The sequence below is a fragment of the Lycium barbarum genome, unplaced genomic scaffold (assembly GCF_019175385.1).
Source record: "Lycium barbarum isolate Lr01 unplaced genomic scaffold, ASM1917538v2 unchr_scaffold_02, whole genome shotgun sequence".
Taxonomy (NCBI): domain Eukaryota; kingdom Viridiplantae; phylum Streptophyta; class Magnoliopsida; order Solanales; family Solanaceae; genus Lycium; species Lycium barbarum.
The window spans coordinates 1053236-1074923 of NW_026843399.1; the positions used below are offsets into that span (position 1 = coordinate 1053236).

The following is a 21688-nucleotide window of genomic DNA, read 5'->3' on the forward strand; positions in this document are numbered from 1 at the left end:
TTCATCAACTTTCATAAATTCAATTCGACGACTTACCTTCAAGCCGCAATCGACGCTTATAAGCTCACATACTAACAATATTTAAAGACATTCTAAGCAATTCATACAACATTCCCAACAACCCAAATTTTTCTCTAATTCAGCCGAATTCAGCCCCCAACCCGAGACACCCCTATATCATGCTCCTCATTTCCAAACCATGAGTTGTACCCAAAAATTCACATTCTAACAAAGCTATTCTCATCAATAAATAATTCACATTAAATGTACAATAGCACCCAAATCAGTCCGCAACAATCACAATATCAATTTGAGTTAATAAACGTTTATTTCCAACATAGAATTCACAACGACGACGACTAAAACATTAAGCGATATTAATTCGTCCATTGTCATATAATGTGACCCGTTTCGTCCAACACTACAAGAGTACATATATGGATGATTCTCAATCGTTCTTCACCCTACAATGATCATAATAAACTAACTAGGCATTAATTCATAATTTCAACACAACACAACAAACACCCATTTACACGGCTCAAGCACCACACACCCAACTCACTTCCAACACACTATATTTCATGATATTCATCCTTTTTAACCTACTACAATAAGCATACAACCTTTGTAACATGCAAAACATAAATGATTCTTACCTTTCTCCTTCAATTTCCCAATAGCCTAGGGTTTCCAAAGATGAAAATTGGTGGGTTGATCGATCCAACGATGCTTCCACGCTACTTAGGGACCTCAAAATAGGGGGTTTGTACCAAGGAATTAATTTTTGGATGGCTTGAAATGGGAGTGGATTTTTCTCCCAGCTGGCCATGAGCCTCAATGGAGGTTTTCAGCTTTTGCCCCTTTTGTTTTTAAGTGTGAGGATGAGTAATGAAGACTAGAGGTCACCCTTTACCATTTAAATGAAGTGTACAATTATCCCTTGGCCCACACTAATGTGTTGTCCCAATTAAAATTGAACACCATTTGTGTGGGCCAACCATGGAAATTGTGGATGATTTTTATCTTCCAATTTTTATCACTTTTGGTCCCGAATTTTCCTAATTGTTCCATACCAATAAATTCATGCACAACTTATATCTCAAAATAAATTCGAAGGTCAAGAATCCCGACTTTGTATCCCAAAATAATTTTGTCCTTAGCTTATCATAAATAAATCCGGATAATTCCACTGTACAAAAATACGGGTTCTAACATCCTTCCCCCCTTTAGAACATTCGTCCTCGAATGTCAGATTAACCTTACCGGTCATACAACAATTTGGGGGAGTTTCCTTACTAACTATCACAACAATACAATCATTGATCAACGATTCATTTATCAAACAACATAGTCAAATAGAGAATTGGATTACCTGTAGGCTCTGAAAATAAATGAGGATACTTCTTGTTCATATGCTCCTCAGCTTCCCAGGTCATTTCCTCTCGGTTATTGTTCCGCCACAGCAGTTTAACAGAAGCCATATCCTTGTTCCGCAACCTTTTTACCTGGCGATCCAATATGGCTATAGGCTGCTCCTCATAAGATAGCTCCTATGTGACCTGAATGTCATCTACAGGAAAGACCCTGGAAGGGTCACCAATACACTTACGAAGCATAGAAACATGAAATACCGGGTGTACCGCCAAGTCAGCTGGCAAATCCAATTCGTAGGCCACCTTGCCTATTTTGCGAATAATCAGATAGGGCCCAATATATCTCGGACTGAGCTTTCCTTTCTTGCCAAATCGCATAACACCTTTCATCGGTGACACTTTCAGGAACACCCAATCGCCAATCTGAAACTCTAACGGTCGACGTCGCTTATCGGCATAAGATTTCTGTCGGCTCTGGGCTGCCAACAATCTTTCTCGAATAAGTTTCACCTTATCCACGGCCTGCTGGACCACATCTGGGCCAATCAACTCAGTCTCCCCAATATCAACCCAACCGATCGGTGATCTACACTTCCTGCCATACAAAGCCTCATATGGTGCCATCTGAATACTGGAGTGGTAGCTGTTATTATACGCAAACTCAAAAAGCGGTAAATGGTCGTCCCAGCTACCCCTAAAATCAATAACATAGGCACGCAACATATCTTCCAATGTCTGAATAGTGCGCTCGGCCTGTCCGTCGGACTGGGGATGGAAGGTTGTACTCAGGCTCACCTGGGTCCCCAATCCCTCCTGAAACGATCTCCAGAACTTAGCTGTAAACTGGGCACCTCTATCGGAAATAACAGACACAGGAACTCCATGAAGTCGTACAATCTCCCTGACATAAAGTATGGCATTATCCTCAGCTGAATAGGTGGTCCGAACCGGAAGAAAATAGGCTGATTTCGTCAGCCGATCAACAATAACCCAAATAGAATCATACCTCCGTGGAGTGTGAGGTAGACCTGTAATAAAGTCCATATTAATGATCTCCCACTTCCACGTCGGTATCTCCATCTCTTGCAATAGCCCACCGGGCTTCTGGTGCTCAATCTTAACCTGCTGGCAATTTGGACACTGAGCAACAAACTCTGCTATATCTCTTTTCATACCGTCCCACCAATATAGGCATCTCATATCATGGTACATCTTCATCGACCCTGGGTGAACAGAATATCGGGCGTAATGTGCCTCGCCCATAACCTGTCGCCGCAACCCTGCAACGTCAGGTACACACAATCTGCCTCTGTGAAATAACACTCCATTAGGTGAAATCTCATACGGAGTCTTCTCCTGTGCCAGCGCTGCGTCTCTGTACTGTGCCAGAATAGGATCCTCATACTGATGCCGCTTAATATCTTCTGTAATAGAGGACTCAGCAATACCTCGAACAGAAACCCCAACATCTCCAGAATCAGCCAAGCGAACTCCAAGACTAGCCAACTGATGAATATCGCGAGCCATTTCTTTACTCTCTGATGGCACGTCTGCTAGGCTGCCCATAGACTTGCGGCTGAGTGCATCCGCCACAACATCAGCTTTCCAAGGATGGTAGAGAATGTCAACATCATAATCTTTCAGCAACTCTAACCACCTCCGCTACCGCAAGTTCAGCTCCTTTTGCCTAAAGATGTACTGAAGGCTCTTATGATCTGTATAAATGTCAACGTGAACCCCATATAAATAATGTCTCCACATCTTCAAAGCATGAATGACCGCGGCCAGCTCCAAATCGTGAGTAGGATAATTCTTTTCATGTTTTCTGAGCTGCCGGGAAGCATAAGCTATCACCCTGCCGTTCTGCATCAACACACATCCCAAACCAATACCAGAGGCATCACAATAAATCACAAAACCATCTGGACCCTCCGGAAGAGTCAGGACTGGAGCCGTAGTCAACTTCTCTTTCAGCAACTGGAAGCTACGCTCGCAAGCATCTGACCACTGAAACTTAGCTCCCTTCTGAGTCAGCCTTGTCAACGGCGCTGAAATAGAAGCAAACTTCTCCACGAATCTCCGATAATAACCAGCCAATCCCAGAAAGCTACGCACCTCTGTCGGCGTCGTAGGTCTAGGCCAATTCTTTACGGCCTCGATCTTCTGGGTATCCACCCGGATGCCATCAGCCCCAATAATATGTCCCAGAAATGCCACTGAAGATAACCAGAATTCACACTTAGAAAATTTAACATATAATTCCTGGTGCCGAAGTGTGCCAAGTATCGTCCTCAAATGGTTCGTATGCTCTGCCTCTGACCGAGAATAAACCAGAATATCATCGATAAATACGATCACAAACATATCCAAGAACGGTCTGAATACCCGATTCATCAGGTCCATAAATACTGCTGGGGCATTTGTCAGCCCAAAAGACATAACTCTGAACTCATAGTGCCCATATCGGGTCCTGAATGCTGTCTTGGGAATATCAGCCTCTCGTACCCGTACCTGATGATAACCCGATCGCAGGTCTATCTTTGAGAAGTACCTGGCACCCTGCAGCTGATCAAACAAATCATCAATCCTGGGGAAGGGATATTTATTCTTGATGGTTACCTTATTCAACTGCCGATAATCAATGCACATCCGCAGCGAGCCGTCTTTCTTCCTCACAAATAATACCGGAGCTCCCCAGGGTGACGCACTAGGCCGAATGAAACCCTTCTCCAATAAATCTCTCAGCTGCTCTTTCAATTCTTTCAATTCTGCAGGTGCCATTCTGTACGGAGGAATAGAGATAGGCTGAGTGTCTGGCAACAGATCAATAGAAAACTCTATCTCCCGTTCGGGAGGAAGACCCGGAAGCTCATCTGGGAATACATCTACAAATTCATTAACCACTGGGACTGACTGAAGAGTCGGTGCCTCTGCCTCTAAATCATGAACACGGACCAGATGATAAATATACCCCTTTCTGATCATTTTCTCAGCCTTGAGGTATGAAATAAACTTACCCCTCGGCGATACTGTATTACCTGCCCACTCTATAACTGGCTCCCCTGGGAATTGGAATCGGACTATCTTCTTTTGACAATCAACATTAGCATAGCAAGAAGCTAGCCAATCCATACCCATAATCACGTCAAACTCGATCATATCTAACTCTACCAAATCCGCCTTAGTGCAGCGGCCACAGATAATCACGGAACAATCTCTATAAATCTGACTGGCTATAACAGAATCCCCTACTGGTGTAGCTACCTCAAAAGGCTCTATCGGTTCGGATTCTATCCTAATTTTATCAGCAACGAGTGGAGATATAAATGATAATGTAGAACCAGGATCAATCAATGCATACACATCACGAGAGAAAACCAGTAATATACCTGTGACGACATTAGGCGAAGCCTCCTGGTCCTGTCTGCTGGCTAAGGCATAAATGCGGTTCGAAGGACCGCTAGAACCCGAAGCTCCGCCACGACCCCTGCCGCGGCCTGCTGGTGCTGGAGTACCTCGCCCCGCAGGGCGCATCGCCACCGAGGCTGAAGATGAACCACCGGCTGACCCGGTAGACTGAGCTGAACTGCCTGTACCACCTCTAGCCGGACAGTCTCTCATATGATGGCCCTGACGGCCGCACACAAAGCATGCACCCGTAGCTCGGAAACACTCTCCCGGGTGCTGTCTCCCACAATAGGAACACAAAGGTCTGGGTGGCCTCATCTGACTGCTGGAACCTCTGTCCAACTGTGAACCTGAAGCCCTAGAGCTCGGGCCTGCCCCTGAATATCCGGCACCCTCAGATCTCCTGCCGATAAACTGTGGGGGTGTACCCCGGCCTGACGGAGGAGGATGTCTGCCTGACTGCTGCTGCTGAGGCTGTCCGCCTCGAGAATCTCCAGAATAACCTGCGAATCTGGCCCTCTTGGGCGGCCTCCTGTCCCGATCTCTGCTAGAATAATCAGCTCTATGTCGGTCCTCCATACCCAGGGCATAAGCCTGTAGTCGGGCAATATCCATGTCTGCCTGCAATGCCACCGCCATACAGCCATCAATCAAATAGCGGTCTAACCCCATCACGTATCTGTGCATCCGATCGGCCATATCTGCTACTATGGCAGGTGCATACCGGGCCAAAGAATCAAACTCCATATTATACTCACGGACGCTCCGACCCCTCTGCTGCAGATGCAAAAATCGGTCAACCCGCGCCCGCCGTAACTCTGGGGGCAAAAAGTGGTGAGTGAAAGCAGTCACGAACTCGTCCCAAGTAGCTGGGGTAGCACCCTCACCCCTGGATAGCTCCCAGGACTCATACCAGTGAGCAACAACATCCCGTAGTCTATGCGAAGCCAACTCAACAGACTCAGTCTCTGAAGCCCTGACCAAATCTAATAAGCGCCGCATCCCCCGAATAAAGTCATGGGGGTCCTCGTCGGGCTTAGACCCGTAAAACTCTAGAGGGCCACATAATAGAAACTCTCGAACCCTCAGGCTGTCACGCCTATCGTCATCATCATCATCTCTCCGCCCGCGTCAGCGAGCCTGTCCCGCTACCAGAGTGGTCAATAACTGCACAGCCTCTCTCAGTGTCCTGTCCTCCGCCCCTGGCTGAGGAGCTGGAGGCGCGGGAGCTGAAGCCCCTGGAGCTAATGGTGAAGCTGCTCCAGACTCCTCTGACGATGAAGACGTAGCAGAGTCGGCTGGCCGGGACGTAATATCACGCATCATCTGAGCAAGGGTCCGAGTACCCTTCTGAGCCCGGCTGGTCTCTCCTACTACGCCCTTTTTCTTCTGGGCGGCCGTCGCCTTTTTCGGAGGCATCACTGAAAGAAAAACAACAACAGATCAAAACAGAATCATCCTAATAGCACAGTTCTATCGCACGATCTAAGATCAGAAGAAAAGACAACATCCTAAATGTCCTGTAGCCTCCTGTTTATAGATGTGGTGCACAACACACCGATAAACAAGACTCTACTAGACACGATCTGTGGACACTCCGAGGACAAACCGCTCTGATACCACTTTTGTCACGACCCAACCCCGTAGGCCGTGACTAGTGCCCGATCTGGGCACCCGAACCCATCTATCAAATATTATCTCAAATTCTATCAACTCATTCTAGTATATGGCGGAAGCCGACAAGACTTTATTTCAAATTTAGGTAATTTCCAGAAAATTTCGGCAGAGTTTCCTTTGTTTTACGGACTATCCAATATACCCTGCACGCAGAAAATACCAACAAAAGCCACACAGGGCTAACCAAGCAATATATAAACATATGCGGACCGGCCGCCTCGGCGTATATGATCGCCCAAACAACATATGCGGGCCGGCCGCCTCGGCGTATATGATCGCCCAAACGACATGTACATACATCCATACAGAAAGACCCTAACCCACAAACATGTCCACAGACCTCTAAACAGACCGACATAATCATATGACGGGACAGGGCCCCGCCGTACCCATGAACGAATATATACAAATGCACTAATAAATATATATACCAAAAGTATAAGCTCCGGAAAGAGAGGAGCACTCCGAATAGCAGAAAGGGTGTCCTAAACAGGTGGATCACCAGGCTGTGCGTCTGTACCTGCGGGCATGAAACGCAGCCCCCGGAGAAGGGGGTCAGTACGAAATATGTACTGAGTATGCAAAGCAGAAGGTACAGAAATAAATCTGAATAATAATCGAATCAGATATATAGAAAATAATACATATCAAAATGTTTATTTCCAAAGTATAAATTATGCATAGGGCACTGGAAAATGTGGTCGCCCGCCTGTCGATGGCGCCACAACACAGCATAACACCAGAAAGTTTCAAATCTCCGAATCCCCGTCACACATCACAACACAGCATAACGCCAAACACAGCATAACGCCAAACATAAGTGGAACCCGGCCCTCGAGCGAGGAGCACGGTGAACCATAAACACAGCATAACACCGGAATGTATCAAAAAGCGCACGACAACAGAACCGGCCCGGGAACCGGCGAACGATATCATAGTAGGCATGAGCAGAGTAGTGAGGAATCATATGCATAAAATCATTATTATAAATCCGAAGGATAAGTAAAATAGTCATATTCGAAATCGGAATAATAATTATCACTTTTTGATTCAAAGTTGTCGAATTTACATAAAGGGCGTCGCGGGACCCACGGACGAGTATAGACCCGAACTGAGCCCGCCTATGAAAAACATACCCATTATACATCAAGCAAACTCCTATAAAAATTATTGGAGCGATCCGAGCCTCTATGCGAAAAATATGGCATTCAGAGATTATAAAATTCATTAAAGTGAACATTTTCTATGCGAATTTCGGAAAGCGATTACTTCAAATACATCATGGTTCATATTTCATAAAAACATACATAAGAGTGCCAAAGAATATATATATGGATCATAACATGCTCGGATCTCGAATTTGGAATTCCCTTAAAGCTCTAATCTAGCCTATGTGAAACTAAGGCATGCCAAAAGAAGGAAGGTTGCTTTACATACCTCAAACGCTCTCCAATATGATCCAACTCAAGCTAAGTCCAAACTATGATTCGGGCTGCCCACGATCTAAAAATAAGCCATAAAATGCCAAATATTAGCTAAAAGACTCTTTGGGCATTAAATTGTTCTTCACCTTACAATGATCATAATCAAATAACTAGGCATTAATTCATAATTTCAATCACAACACAACAACACCCATTTACACGGCTCAAGCTCCACATACACAACTCACCTCCAACATTTCATATTTCATGATTTTCCTCCATTATAACATACTACAACATGGATATAACCTTCATAACGCAAAAACAAAATCAAATCTTACCTTTTCTTTTTCAACTTTACAATAGCCTAGGGTTTGCAATTGGATACAATGAATGGTTAGATGACCCAAACAACTCTTCCACGCTACTTAGGGACTTCAATATATTGGGTTAACACCAAGAAATTAATTTTTGAAGGCAAAGAAATGGGGGTTGGTTTTCTTGCTCCTAGCCGTGAGCTCCCCCTTGGTTCTTCCACTTTTATTTTGTTTTTTTTTTTTTTTGCTAAGTATAGAATGGTGAGGAGATGACTTAAGGTCATCTTTTTAAGTCCCCATAATATCTCTTATGGTTTGTGGCCCACACAATGTGGTGGACCAATTAAAATTGAACACCATTTGTGTGGGCCAACCATGGAAATTGTGAATAATTTTTATCTTCCAATTTTTATCACTTTTGGTCCCAAATTTTCCTAATTGTTCCATACCAATAAATTCATGCACCACATATATCTCAAAATAAAATCGAAGGTCAAGAATCCCGACTTTGTATCCCGAAATAATTTTTTTGCCCTTAACTTATCATAATTAAATCCGGATTATTCCACTGTACAAAAATACGGGTTCTAACACTTGCTTTGTAGGAAAGGAGGGCTATATTTGATTTTATTTCATACATGTGTGTTATTCATGAAAAATATCGTTGCGGGAATACGGAAGAAGGCCAAGGGCAAAAATTGGAATTTCGGAAATTAGTTTCGGGAATTACAAATAAGATCCATAAGTGAATTGGGCTAAAAAAATAAAATAAAGAGAATTGAGGCCCAATTTAATAGGGGTGGCCGGCCAATGTGCCTTAGCCCAAGCCCAAGATTAATTATTCATGTGACAATTAGATAAGAGGGACAATATATATATCTATATCCCTTAGAACATTCATGAAACAAAACAAAGAAAGAAGAGCAAGAGAGAGAGGGGGTTTCGGCCCCCCTTCAAGAGAAAAAACAAATTCCAAGTCTTTAGACTTTGATCCAAAAATCTCTTCCTTCTTGGATTCTTGATGAGTTTAAGGCCCTCTACAACGTGGTATAATTAGTTTGGCAAGAAAACTCCGTTTGCGGAAAGGGGAAAATTGAAGAAAAAGGTAAGAATCTTATTCTTTTATGTTATGGAAGAAGCATATATGTTATAATGATTAAAATTGAATGAAAACGATGGGATTGTGATGTGTGTGGGCATAGCCGTGTATGTGTGTGAGTAGGTGCATGGCTGTGTGCCATGGTGATGATGGAAAGTGATGAATTAAATTCCATCTAGTTGTTAGTTGTGTTGTTGTGGTGTTTGTGATGTAAATAAGAGTTTAATGAATCAAGTTGGTATTGAAAATGGTTGTAGGTTGTTATGGGAAATCATGTGAATTTAATGTAGATTTTATATAATTATGAAAACAAGATTCTAAAATGTGAATTTTGATTGTTGGTAATGAACTTGGAAGGAAACAATGCGAGTTGGTAGTGTTGTTGCATTCGTTGAAGTTTCGGATGGAATATGGAAAGTGACGGATAACTTGAATTCATGTATATTGCTTGGAATATTTTTGGAATATGTTTGAATAATCTTGAGTGAGTAAATGTATACGATAATGTTGATGTTAGTTTGATGTTGCGAAGTTCGAATGAAAGTCGTCGCTTTATGTAGAAAAGAAGAATATTGACGTTAGATCTATTTTGTTGTGATTCGTGATGTCTTTGGTATTGTGGGTTGTTGTTGTTGATATATTGAGCCGAGCTAAGCCTCAGGGATGTTATACGTATAGGGGAAGTGCTGCCGAAATTTCGGTAGACAAATATTAAGTTAAGTGATTTCTTAAGGTATTGCAATTCCTAATTGGCAACTATGACCAATTGTAGGTTTTAGGCGAAACGGAGTTTGATTTTGGACAAGCGTAAGGAGCGCGAAAGGTATGTAAGGCTATCCCATTCCTTCTTTTGGCATGTCCTAGGTATACTAGGTCGATATTTGAGCCCCGGAGGCAATTCTGTTCATGGAAATCCGAATTGGAAATCAAGTACTATTCATTCAATTGAATTGAACTATAAAACTCATATTTTGTTGAAAAGTGATCAAATGTCCGAAACTTTTGTAAATGTAATTGAATCGCTTCGAAACTCCTATGTGTGATTCCATAGACCCCAAATGTTCGTGATTCGTGTCCGCCACCTCGACTTGACCAGAGGTGGGCCCGCTAAACCCGAGATTCCTTTGTTTGCTCTATTAGGCTCGTTTTTGTATAATGTCGGCAATGGACTTTTGATTATGAATTTGGCTATCGTAAAATAATGTTTTGATTTCCACGATATTCTAAATTATATTTTGAACCATAAATACCATTTTGGAAATACTTTTGTGAGATTAACCCCGTATTGGCTAATGGTTCGAACTACTTTGACTAATGAGTTAACATATGATTTTATCAAGTTTCAAAAGGTGTTTTGATATATAAATTGCATTGTTTGCTCACAACTCCGCTCGTGCCCTTATTATGACTTCGTTCACCGGTTCCCGGGCCGGTTATGATTCGTGCGCGCTATGATAAATTCGGCCGTATGCTGTGTTACGGTTCCCGAGACCTCGCCATAGGGTCGGGTTCCGTTTGGAGTTATGCTGTGATATGGCTGGTGATATGTTATGATGATATGTGTGTTTGGAGATGTACGGAGATTTGAAACCTTCTGGAGTATGCTGTGTGTGGCACCAGCGTCGGAGTGGTGACCACGTTCCTGAGCCTTATGCATGATTTTACTTGCATGATATATATATACATATGCTTTCAGCACAAACTCTGATGTACTGATTCGGTATTTTCTCTCTGTACTTTTTTATGTCAGTTATGGTTCGTAGTTCTGTACTCTATGCTTTACATACTCAGTACATCTTTCGTACTGACCCCCCTTTCTTCGGGGGGCTGCGTTTCATGCCCGCAGGTACAGAGGTTCGTGATCTGCCAGTGTAGAACCCACATTCTGCTATCACAGAGTGCTCCTTTGATCCGGAGCCCACATTTTGGTACATATGTTTTTTTGCTACGTATATGTTTCTGTACATTTGACTATTTGGGTACGGCGGGGCCCTGTCCCATCATATGTCTTCGTTTTGATTTGTAGAGGCCTGTAGTCATATATGTGGATCATGGGTCATTGTGTGTGTGCGTTTGTTTGTGATTTGCGTCTTAGTGCGGTCCCGTTTACTATTATGGCCAAAACGGCCCATTTGTCTGTATATGTTTATGTATCTGGCGATGTATATTCCGCCAACCTATCAGATTTGGATACGGCCAGAATGGCCTGTATATTTGTATATGTGCTTATAATCGGCGATGTGTATTCCGCCGCTCCCTTTGACTTTGGATAGGATATTTTTTTGGCACGCGTGACCGCTTAAGATAATATTTGATTTCAAATCTATTTTAAATGATTAATATGAGAACTGAGATAATCTATAATATGATGATTTGGTATGTTCGTCTGTCTGGGTGTCCAAGTAGGGCGCCAGTCGCGGCCCACGGGGTTGGGGTGTGACAGTTTCAATGGTCTAAAGCATGTGACAAGAGCTTTCAAGAGCTTAAGATGATATTGACTTCAGCTCCTGTTCTGACCTTACCTTCGGGCTCAGGGGGTTATGTAGTCTATTGGGATGTCTCCAGAATTGGTTTGGGTTGTGTGTTGATACAGAACGACAAAGTGATTGCCTATGCTTTGTGACAATTGAAGAAGCATGAAAAGAACTATCTGACTCATGACATGAAATTGGTTGTTGTGGTTTTCACTTTAAAGATTTAGTGTCACTATTTGTATGGAGAACACTGTGACGTCGTCACCGATCACAAGAGCTTGCAATATATCTTCAAGCAGCGAGAGTTGTATCTTAGATAGAGAAGATGGTTAGAGTTATTGAAAGATTACGACTTGAACATCTTGTAGCATCTTTGCAAGGCGAATGTGGTTGCTGAAGCTTTGAGTCGAAAATCTATGGGTACTTTAGCATATTTGCATGCTCATGAGATGCATGGGCAAGGAAATTCAAAGACTTTCCAGTCTTGGGGTCCGACTCAATGAAACTGAAAATGGTGAGTTAGTGCAAATTATGCAAGCGCGATCTAATACTGTGGAGAGAATTAAGTCTAAGCAATATGAAGATGGACTTCTGGGAAAGCTGCGAGATGAAGTGAAAATGGGTGAGTACACTTCATTCACTGTTGGTGCTGATGATGATGTCCTAAGGTTGCAAAGACGCTTATGCGTACCTGATGTTGACGGCCTCCGACAAGAGTTGATGGTGGAAGCGCATAGTTCCAAATATTTTGTGCATCCAGGATCCACGAAGATGTATAGAGATTTGAAGCACCACAATTGGTGGAAGAACACGAAGGTAGATATCTCTAACTTTGTGGCTAAGTGTTTGAATTGTCAGCAAGGGAAGGTTGAACACCAAAGGTCTGATGGTCTGGCCCAAAACATTGAGATTCTTCAATGGAAGTGGGAGATGATTAATATGGACTTTGTTGTGGGTTTACCCCGCACAAAGGCCAAGTTTGACTCTATTGGGATGATTGTGGACAAAATCACAAAATCTGCACATTTTTTTCCGGTAAAGACGATGGATCCTACATCGAGTTATGTAAAGCTATATTTGAAGGACATAGTCTGATTACATGGGGTTCCAACGTCTATCATATCTGCCAGACGTGCTCAGTTCACAACTCATTTCTGGAAATCGTTCCAAGAAGGTCTGGGAACTCGTGTAAATTTGAGCACTTTCTTCCATCCTCAGACAGACGGGCAGGCAGAAAGGGCTATACAAACTCTCAAAGACATGTTGAGAGCTTGTGTGATTGACTTTGAAGGTCATTGGGATGAACATCTACCTCTCGTAGAGTTTGCTTATAACAACAGTTATCGAGCGAGTATTCAGATGGATCCTTATGAAACACTTTATGGGAGGCGTTGTAGATCGCCAATTAAGTGATTTGAACCCACCAAAGTAGAACTATTGGATCCCGACTCAGTTCACGAAGTAATTTAGAAGGTGAATCTTGTTGTGCAAGACTCAAGACAGCTCAGAGTCGACAAAAGTCTTACACGGACATGAGACGTCGTGAGCTAGAGTTTGTTGTTGGTGACAAGGTATTCTTGAAAGTGTCGCCAATGAAGGGAGTAATGAGATTTGGTAAAAAGCGTAAACTTAGTCCTCATTTTATTTCTGCTTATGAAATTGTGAAAAGAATTGGGAAGGTGGCTTGCGAGTTGAAATTACCATCCGACATGACTATGGTGCATCCTTTATTTCACATTTCGATGTTGAGGTTGTATAAACCTGATCCTTCTCATATCTTGACTCACGAAGAGATTGAAGTCAATGAGGGGTTGTCTTATGTTGAAGTACCTGTGCATATTTTAAATCGTCAAGTTAGGAGATTAAGAACTAAGAATGTAGCTTCAATTAAAGTCCTGTAACGGAACTATAATATTGAAGAAGCGACTTAGGAGGCGAATCAGGACATGAAGAAGAGATACCCTCAAATTCTTGTGATAGTATAGACTAAAGGTGTGAATCCCTCATTTCATGCTTAGGCTTGCTAGTTGCGGCAATCCCTGTGATGACCAATGGTTATTGTTAGGGTGCTAGCAGAGTTTTGTTAAGGGATAGCTCTAGCGAATTTTTTTGAAGCTTGAGTTTTAATGTAAAATCTTAGGCCATAACTCTCATTCGAGGATGAATGATAGAGGGATAATGTTACTTTCTGTAAACCTGAGATAGATGTGAACGTGCTAAATGAGTATTAATGAGACATTTTAGCCATATGAAGTCCTATCGCGATGAGTTTGGATTGAAATAATTGTTTTAAGGCCCAGACGAATAGTTAGGTGTGTAAAATCCGAGAGAATGGACTAAGTTATCACACAGATCCAATCAAAAGCAAGTATAGTACTCTCTTCCTTTCTTTTTCTCATATATGGGTCTCGTTTATAGTATAATCAGAAAATGATTTTGCGGCACTGCTATCCATCGCTTGCCTAGACTCCGTGCGAAAATTTTAGGGTGTTTGGTATGATCTTATTTATTCTTTTATTAATTGCACTAAATATCTAGAAAAACATTTTTCTTAAAATAGGAGAATATTTTCCTTAAAAATTTGAGGGTAAATATTTTCCGGATTGATAAAAACACATCAACGCATCTCTAATCCACCCACCCTCTTATCCGCCTACTCCACCCATCCTACCCCATCCCTCCATACCCCCACCACCAGAAGTTGCACTCCGAATTCAAAAACCTCACGGTATTTTACTTTAAACATATACAAATGTTCTCAAAATGACATTTTCCAACTTGCGTAACAAAAACAAAAAAAAAATGTGAAAATCACTTATTTCCCAAAAAAATATTTTCTTCGTACCAAAAACCTCTCAAAGCCTAATTTCTTCCCTTTCATATCAATTTTATATATGTTCCAAAGTCTCGTTGCTTGTTGAAGCGAAAACTTCTAGGATAGATAACTGCAGGTTCTTTACCTACGGGTATAACCAGTTATCCTTGATCAACCCCAATGTAAGGTACAGCATATTGATCCCAAAAACGCACTTCTATTTTCCGCATAGGTAACAAGCAGACATTTTTACATAATGCAACATAGAACAGCTTAGAGAAAAAGGAAAAAAAAAATACTAACGAAATCTCCATCTTTCTTTTCAATATCTGTTTCAAATAACTCAGGTAAAGGTGCTTATAAGAACATTCAGAACCAACTCCCACGCCCCCTCCCCCCCCACAACACCCCACAAATCCCCCCACAATCCTTAAAATGAACTCTTAGCGGCCTCATAATTTCAGTCCCATTACCCCCCTTCTACATTCGTTTGAAGAACATCACAATAGATAGCTAAATTGAGAAAAATAACTTACTTGGCCCTGCAACGACCGTTCTGACTTACTATGACTATACACTGGCTGATATCCAGAATGACGAGCCAAAAAATGCAGAACTTAAATGGAGAACAAATAAGGCAGTACTATACAATCTGGAAGGTGCTCATTACAACATCTGTGCTGCCAAAGCAGTATTCAGATCTCGTTATACAGATCAAAACATTACCAAAAGCCTGCAATGCATTGTCATGGCTGGAACCGTTGCACCAAACCAACCCTGAAATCACTCCCGCTACACCATAAAGAAACGATATTATTTTCTATGCAATGTGAAATAACTAGTAAGCCTGTAACACTATGGATAGTTGATAAACACATGTCAATCCAACCAAAGATTTTGCTCATGTAATGACCAAGCAAAAAAAAAAATATGCTCATATAATAAGAATGATCACAGCTAATAACCCCTCCCTCCCCCCGCAAACCACATCAGGGAGGTATTTTCCAACTTTGCTTCCTTTAACTCCCAACCTCTTGGTTGGAAGTAGAGTGCTCTTGCCTGGAGCAACCTCGCTTGCCTTAACCATAAATCACTATCCCACCCTCATTACCAGGTACACAGGTAAACGTAGTCACAAAGTTGGGTTATATCCTACGGTGTAAGTTTTTTATTCAAAAGCACAATTAATCTAGTTTGCAATATCCTAAACTGATACTTCTTGGTCAAGAAAAAAAACTACTTTCAGCTCTATTTCAAACAGGATAACAAAATTACATGCATTGAGTTTGGGTCCAAAACCTGTCACTTCAATCAGACACCAGATTTTGCTAACATACAGATTCAACCAAAAAAAAATTAAAAAAAAAAAAAGGAAAAGAGAGAAGTACCACTTCATTCCCCTTGACTTCTAGTGGAGTATAGCCAGTATACTAGTTCCTTCCAATTTCCCAAATGACAAACGGGCAAAGTACTTAACCTTGGAGCAAACTTTTGGGTCACCATCATTATTACACTTGGGTAGTTTATGTGGCATTGCATTACAATTGAGCTTGAAACATCAAAATCCTTTCAATCAAGAGACACCACATCTGCTCCTACTCTTACTCTATCCTTGCCCCCTCCATCCATCCCTCCCTCCACTTTTTCTTTAGTTTATCTTCCCAGCAGGGGTGTGGCATAGCTTCGCAGCTTACCTTTACTTGGGATAACGGTGGCATTTGGGACTTGCACGCACCTAGACTACTCCAGACGTACCCGCTACTACCCACCGACACAGGTACCAGGAAACTCTACCCACCAAGCTTTAGGCGGATGTGAAGAAACCAACTAGTGCAAATTGACTTTGCTGGGTTTGAACCTTAGTCTCCAAGTTTTGCACCCACTTCATTGACCACTAGACCACACCTTTTTAAAAAAAAAAAAAAAAAAAAAAAAAAAAAAAAAAAAACACTTAAGACCACAAAGACAAAATAAAAAAGCTCTCTTCTCCCATGCAAACCTTAACCCTAACGTAGTCACATGGTGGCGCCACCTACTGGCCAGCCGTCAACGGCAGTTGGCCAGCCTTTGGATATCTCGTTATCATCCCATTTCCCACCTCTACCATCAACGACACTATCCGCTAACATCCCTACTCACCCGATCCCTCCTAATATCCCTACCACTTCATATGCTAATACTTTGAAAGATCCAGATGTTGTGCCCATGCATGAGTGTGATCCCATTCCCTTGAAAAAGATTACATACATTGATGGGATCCCTTACGTAAAATGGACATCAAGTGAAGTTGCTAGAATGGAAATGATTGAGAATTTACAATATGTAATTGTTGGCAAATTTTCATACGGGTGGCCTGAATTGGAAGAGTTGAAGACCATCATTCCAACTCAATGTGGTGCTAAAGGAAAGTGTCAGGTGGGGTTTTTCAGAAATAGGCACGTCTTAATACGATGTACTAGGTTGGAAGATTTTGGCTCAAGTCGAAGGATGGATTCTCTTATCAGATGAGACCATTAATATATGATTCAAACTTTAAGATTGATGAGGAAACCACGACTGCTATGGCATGGATCTCGTTCCCTAATCTTCTACCAACTTTCTTTGTGAAACAATCATTATTCTCACTAGCTTCTGCTGTTGGAAAGCCATTACAATTGGATCTTGCTACTGTTAACAAAACTAGACTAACTGTGCTAGGGTTAAAGAGCAAGTGGATTTATTGGCAGATTTTCCTAAGTTTGTGATGATGGATATAGAAGATGAAGATGCTAAGGAGACTCGTAGTGTTAGAGTGAAGATTCAATATGATCATCTCCCTAAGTACTGTACTGAATGTATGTTACGAGGTCACTCTAATGATGAATGTCGAGTCCTACATCCAGATATTGATAAACCTGCTGACCAAGAGGACAAAGATGCTGCTCAGGGTCAAGGTGATGATAAGGAGAGGATGGAAGAACCTAGGCAAGAACAAAGGAAGAAGGAGAATAGATGAGGTTATAGAGGATGGCAAAAACCTATTCAGAAGTTTCTTCGTAAGGTGTTATCTAGTGGTAAGGTGGTGACTTATCCTGGATCAAAGAATTATGTAGAATCAACTGGAGGGGAAAACAAAGCTGAGAATAGTAATCAAAATGGTGATGAGGGTAACAAGGCAAAGATTCAAGATTTAGTGGTCAGCACAGATAAGTTTGAGGTTCTATCACTAATTAATGAGGAGGAAGAATCAAGCAAAGTGAATAATGCAGCAGAAGTGGTTAATTCTAATGCAGAAAATGGTATTCAAGAAAGTGTTGAGGATCAGGTAGTGCAAACTCTTAAGTTGAGCACTAAGGATTGGGTGGAAAAGAATTTCAATCAGGTGGTAGGTATTTCTGAAAGATCTCCAGCTGGTACTGATGAACAGAAGAAAGGGGGAGGGGCTACTGAAAGCTCTTCATCTGTTATAATTGAAGTGGTAGAGAAGGAGGCAATCCAAACTGTTTCAGGACCAATTGAGATGGAGAACGAGAAGGATCTTCAAGGAGTTGAAGAGATTGCTCAACTGGGATGTAAGGATAATATTAATCAGCTGCCAATAGGAAAAGAAGAATCAGGTGGCATTCAACCAATTTGCCATGAGGATCAGGAGCCAGCACATGATGTTATGGTAACCTCAAGGCTAGATCTAGTTCTCAATCAAGAGGAAGAGAGTGAAGAGATGAGTAATGATCCAGTGGTGATGGATGAATGTAATACAACAGTTTATATTGCCAATGAAGGAAAGGAGATCATAGGATTGGAAAATAGCACACATTATGATCATATTGTTGACAATGCCAGATTAAATGATGAATTGTTGGATGAAGAAACAGTATATGCAGAGAAGGAGCACATTGTTAATACAGATGATGCAGTAGAAAATTCACAAGGCAGCCAAATTGATAAAGCTTATTCTACAGGTTGTTACCCACCTGTTACAGAAGGCAATGTCTTGAAGGCTGATACTGATATGCTGGTGATGGAGGAAAATACTCAAATGATGTCTCTGCCTAAAAAAGTATCTCCTACTAAAGAATTGCATGCTTTAGTTTCTCATGATCTGAATAGTATGGATAGAACCAATGAAGGGGATTTTTTGAAGAATCAATCAGGCAAAGATTCATACTTCAACAGGATAGAAGAAGAGGATTTATTGCAGCATCAGATTGATATATCAAAAGTTGCTGATGTGATTCACAAGTCAACAAGTCTAAGAAGGGCAGGAAGAACAAGAATGGTGGAGAAATTGGGTCTGCTAAGATCCAAGGTAAGAAAACTCAAACAGGTTCCAAAGGTGATGGAGAGGTGCAACCATCTAGGATTCTTCCAAAGAGAAATGTTGCTAATAAATCTAATTTCCAATGATGAAGTCCTCCTTTTGAAATATTAGATCAGTTATTACTCAGAAGGCTTTCCATAGAGTTCAAATGCTGCACAAACATCATAAATTTGTCCTCATAGCTTTACGGGAGCCTTTTCAACAATCAAGGCAAATTGACAGATATAAGAGAAGATTGGGTATGCAGTTTGCTAATCATAATTGCAATGGTAAGATTTGGTATTTTGTTGCTGATGGAATTGATGTGGAAGTATTAATGGACACTGAGCAACAAGTGACTATTAAGCTTCTATTTCAGGAGAGTGGTAAGCAACTAATCTCCACAATGATTTATGCAAAGTATGATTCTGCTGCAAGATTAGAGTTGTGGGATAGTATATATTCCTTGGCAAGTTCTATGAATTTACCATGGATGGTTGGTGGGGATTTTAATGTTATTTTGAATGAAGAGGGAAAAATAGGTGGTTTACCTGTTTATCCATCAGACTATGAAGACTTTGCATTTTGTCTCAATTCTTGTGAACTTGCTGAAGTAGAATTTAGAGGAAGTCCATTTACCTGGTGGAATGGTGGAATGGAAGAGCTGGGTAGGATTGCATATTCAAAAGATTGGACAGGATACTAGTTAATCAACAGTATCAGGACTGGTTTACCAATTTGAGCATGGAGCATCTGTCAAGAACTGGTTCAGATCATGCTCCACGTCTGCTTTCAGCAGGAGAGCAGGTTCAGCAATTTCAGAAGCATTTTAGATTTTTGAAATTCTGGTTAGATCATGAGTCATTCATGGATGCAGTGGAACAGCATTGGAGAACTTAGTTTATAGGAGATCCTTCATCACATTTAAGCTAAAAATGAAAAGTTTAAAGACTACTTGTGTAGGTGGAGTAAAGAAACATTTGGAGACTTGTTCAAACAGCTGACAATCAGAGAAGATATTGTGAAGATCAAAGAGCAACTCTTTGAGGAAGATCCATCATAAGAGAATAGAATGGTGTTGCAGAGGGCACGGGCTGAATTCAAAAGGTATCTGCATTTTGAGGAAGAGTTTCGGAGACAAAAAGCAGGCATTCAATGGTATTCAGAGGGAGATTGGAATACAAGATATTTTCATAGTCTGGTAAAAGGAAGAAGAAAGAGGTTGTTGCTTACAAGAATACAAAATGCAGATGGTGAATGGGTGGATAATTTGGATGATATTGCTACTGAAGCTATTTCATTCTATCAGAATCAATTTTCTCAGGAAAGTAGGAAAGTGGTGTAGTTGATTCAAATTTACTGGATCACATTCCTCTGAGAATTTCAAAGGAACAAAATAATTTCCTATGTGCTAAGCCAACTACTGAAGAGGTTAAAAATGTTGTATTTGCATTATCAAGTGATAGTGCCTGTGGACCTGATGGTTTTTCTGGAGTTTTCTATCAAAGGTGTTGGAATATAGTTGGTGCTGATGTGTATAATGTGATCAGTAGTTTCTATGATGGACAAACTTTGCCAAAGTCAGTAACTCATACAAATCTGGTCCTCCTGCCTAAGAAAGAAATAATCAACACTTTCTCAGACTTGAGGCCAATCAGCCTCAGCAATTTCATCAACAAGATTATTTCCAGACTATTGCATGACAAGTTTGAGGTGATCCTGCCATCTCTAATATCTCCAAATCAATCTGGATTTGTGAAGGGTTGAAATATTATTGAAAATGTGCTGCTTACTCAAGAATTGGTGGCTGATATCAGAAAGAGAGGGAAACCTGCTAATGTTATCATTAAGCTGGATATGGCAAAGGCTTATGATAGACTTTCTTGGAGATTTCTTGTGCAAGTTCTCAGAAAGATGGGATTTTCATAAGTGTATGTAGACATGGTATGGAGATTGATTGCTAATAACTAGTATTCCATACTCATTAATGGACAATCTTTTGGCTTTTTCCATTCTACAAGAGGGTCAAACAGGGAGATCCTCTATCTCCTGCTCTTTTTATTCTAGCTGTTGAAGTACTGTCTATGGCTCTTAATTCATTATTTGAAAAAGACAGCTTTAGAGGATATGGAATGCCAAAGTGGAGTGCAAACTTGAATCAGCTGTCATATGCAGATGATACTATCATATTAGCATCTGCAGATAAAGCATCTTTGGAGATGACTATGTCCATTTTGCATGAATATGAGAGAGAATCTGGACAAAAGATCAATGTAGACGAGCTTTTTCTATATGCATAAGAAGGTGGTTGTTGTGATGAATCAGGAGGTACAACAAATAACAAGCTTCACCAAAGGTGAATTCCCATTTACTTATTTGGGATATCCTATCTTTCATGCTAGAAGGCAGAACCTGTTCTATGAGCCCGTTTGGATTGGCTTATAAGTTGCTTATAAGTTGCTTATAAGCTGTTTTCAGCTTTTTTGAGTGTTTGGCTGGCCAGCTTAAAGTCATTTTGTGCTTAAAATAAGCTCAAAAAAATAATTGGGCCCATTTGACTTAGCTTATCTAAAGCAGCTTAATAAGTTAGACTACCCCAACTTATTTTTTTTAGCTTATAAGCTGTTTGCAGCTTATAGGCAGAAGCCCATCCAAACAAGCTCTATAAAGACATGATGAAGAAAGTGAACGACAAGTTGCAGGCTTGGAAAGGTAAATTACTATCATTTGGAGGGAAAGCAGTGTTGATTTCAAGTGTTTTACAAAGCATCCCAATTTATTTAATGTCTGCTATGGTGCCTCCAAAATGTGTCATTAAG

At 41.2% G+C, this 21688-nt stretch overlaps 2 protein-coding genes across 5 annotated transcripts in view; both read right to left on the bottom strand.

Moving 5' to 3' along the window:
• Window positions 1-4541: 4541 nt before the first annotated feature.
• On the bottom strand, window positions 4542-6983 carry LOC132625480 (uncharacterized). Its single transcript, XM_060340143.1, has 3 exons — window positions 6893-6983; window positions 4766-6205; window positions 4542-4671 (listed from the first exon to the last, which is right to left on the bottom strand). Exons 2-3 carry the CDS (start codon window positions 5784-5786, stop codon window positions 4667-4669), a joined length of 1026 nt encoding a protein of 341 aa, XP_060196126.1. The 5' UTR covers window positions 5787-6205; window positions 6893-6983; the 3' UTR covers window positions 4542-4666.
• A 927-nt stretch (window positions 6984-7910) lies between these two features.
• LOC132625479 (ubiquitin-like domain-containing protein CIP73) overlaps window positions 7911-21688 on the bottom strand; it is a 30159-nt gene continuing 16381 nt past the window's right edge. For 3 of the 4 annotated variants that reach the window (XM_060340137.1, XM_060340138.1, XM_060340139.1), the window contains exon 16: window positions 7911-7964. In XM_060340137.1, the coding sequence (XP_060196120.1) occupies window positions 7926-7964 (39 nt within the window). In that variant the 3' untranslated portion in view covers window positions 7911-7925. Of the gene's footprint in view, window positions 7965-15096; window positions 15383-21688 lie in introns of those variants that run through there. The other variant, XM_060340141.1, reaches the window with a different exon arrangement.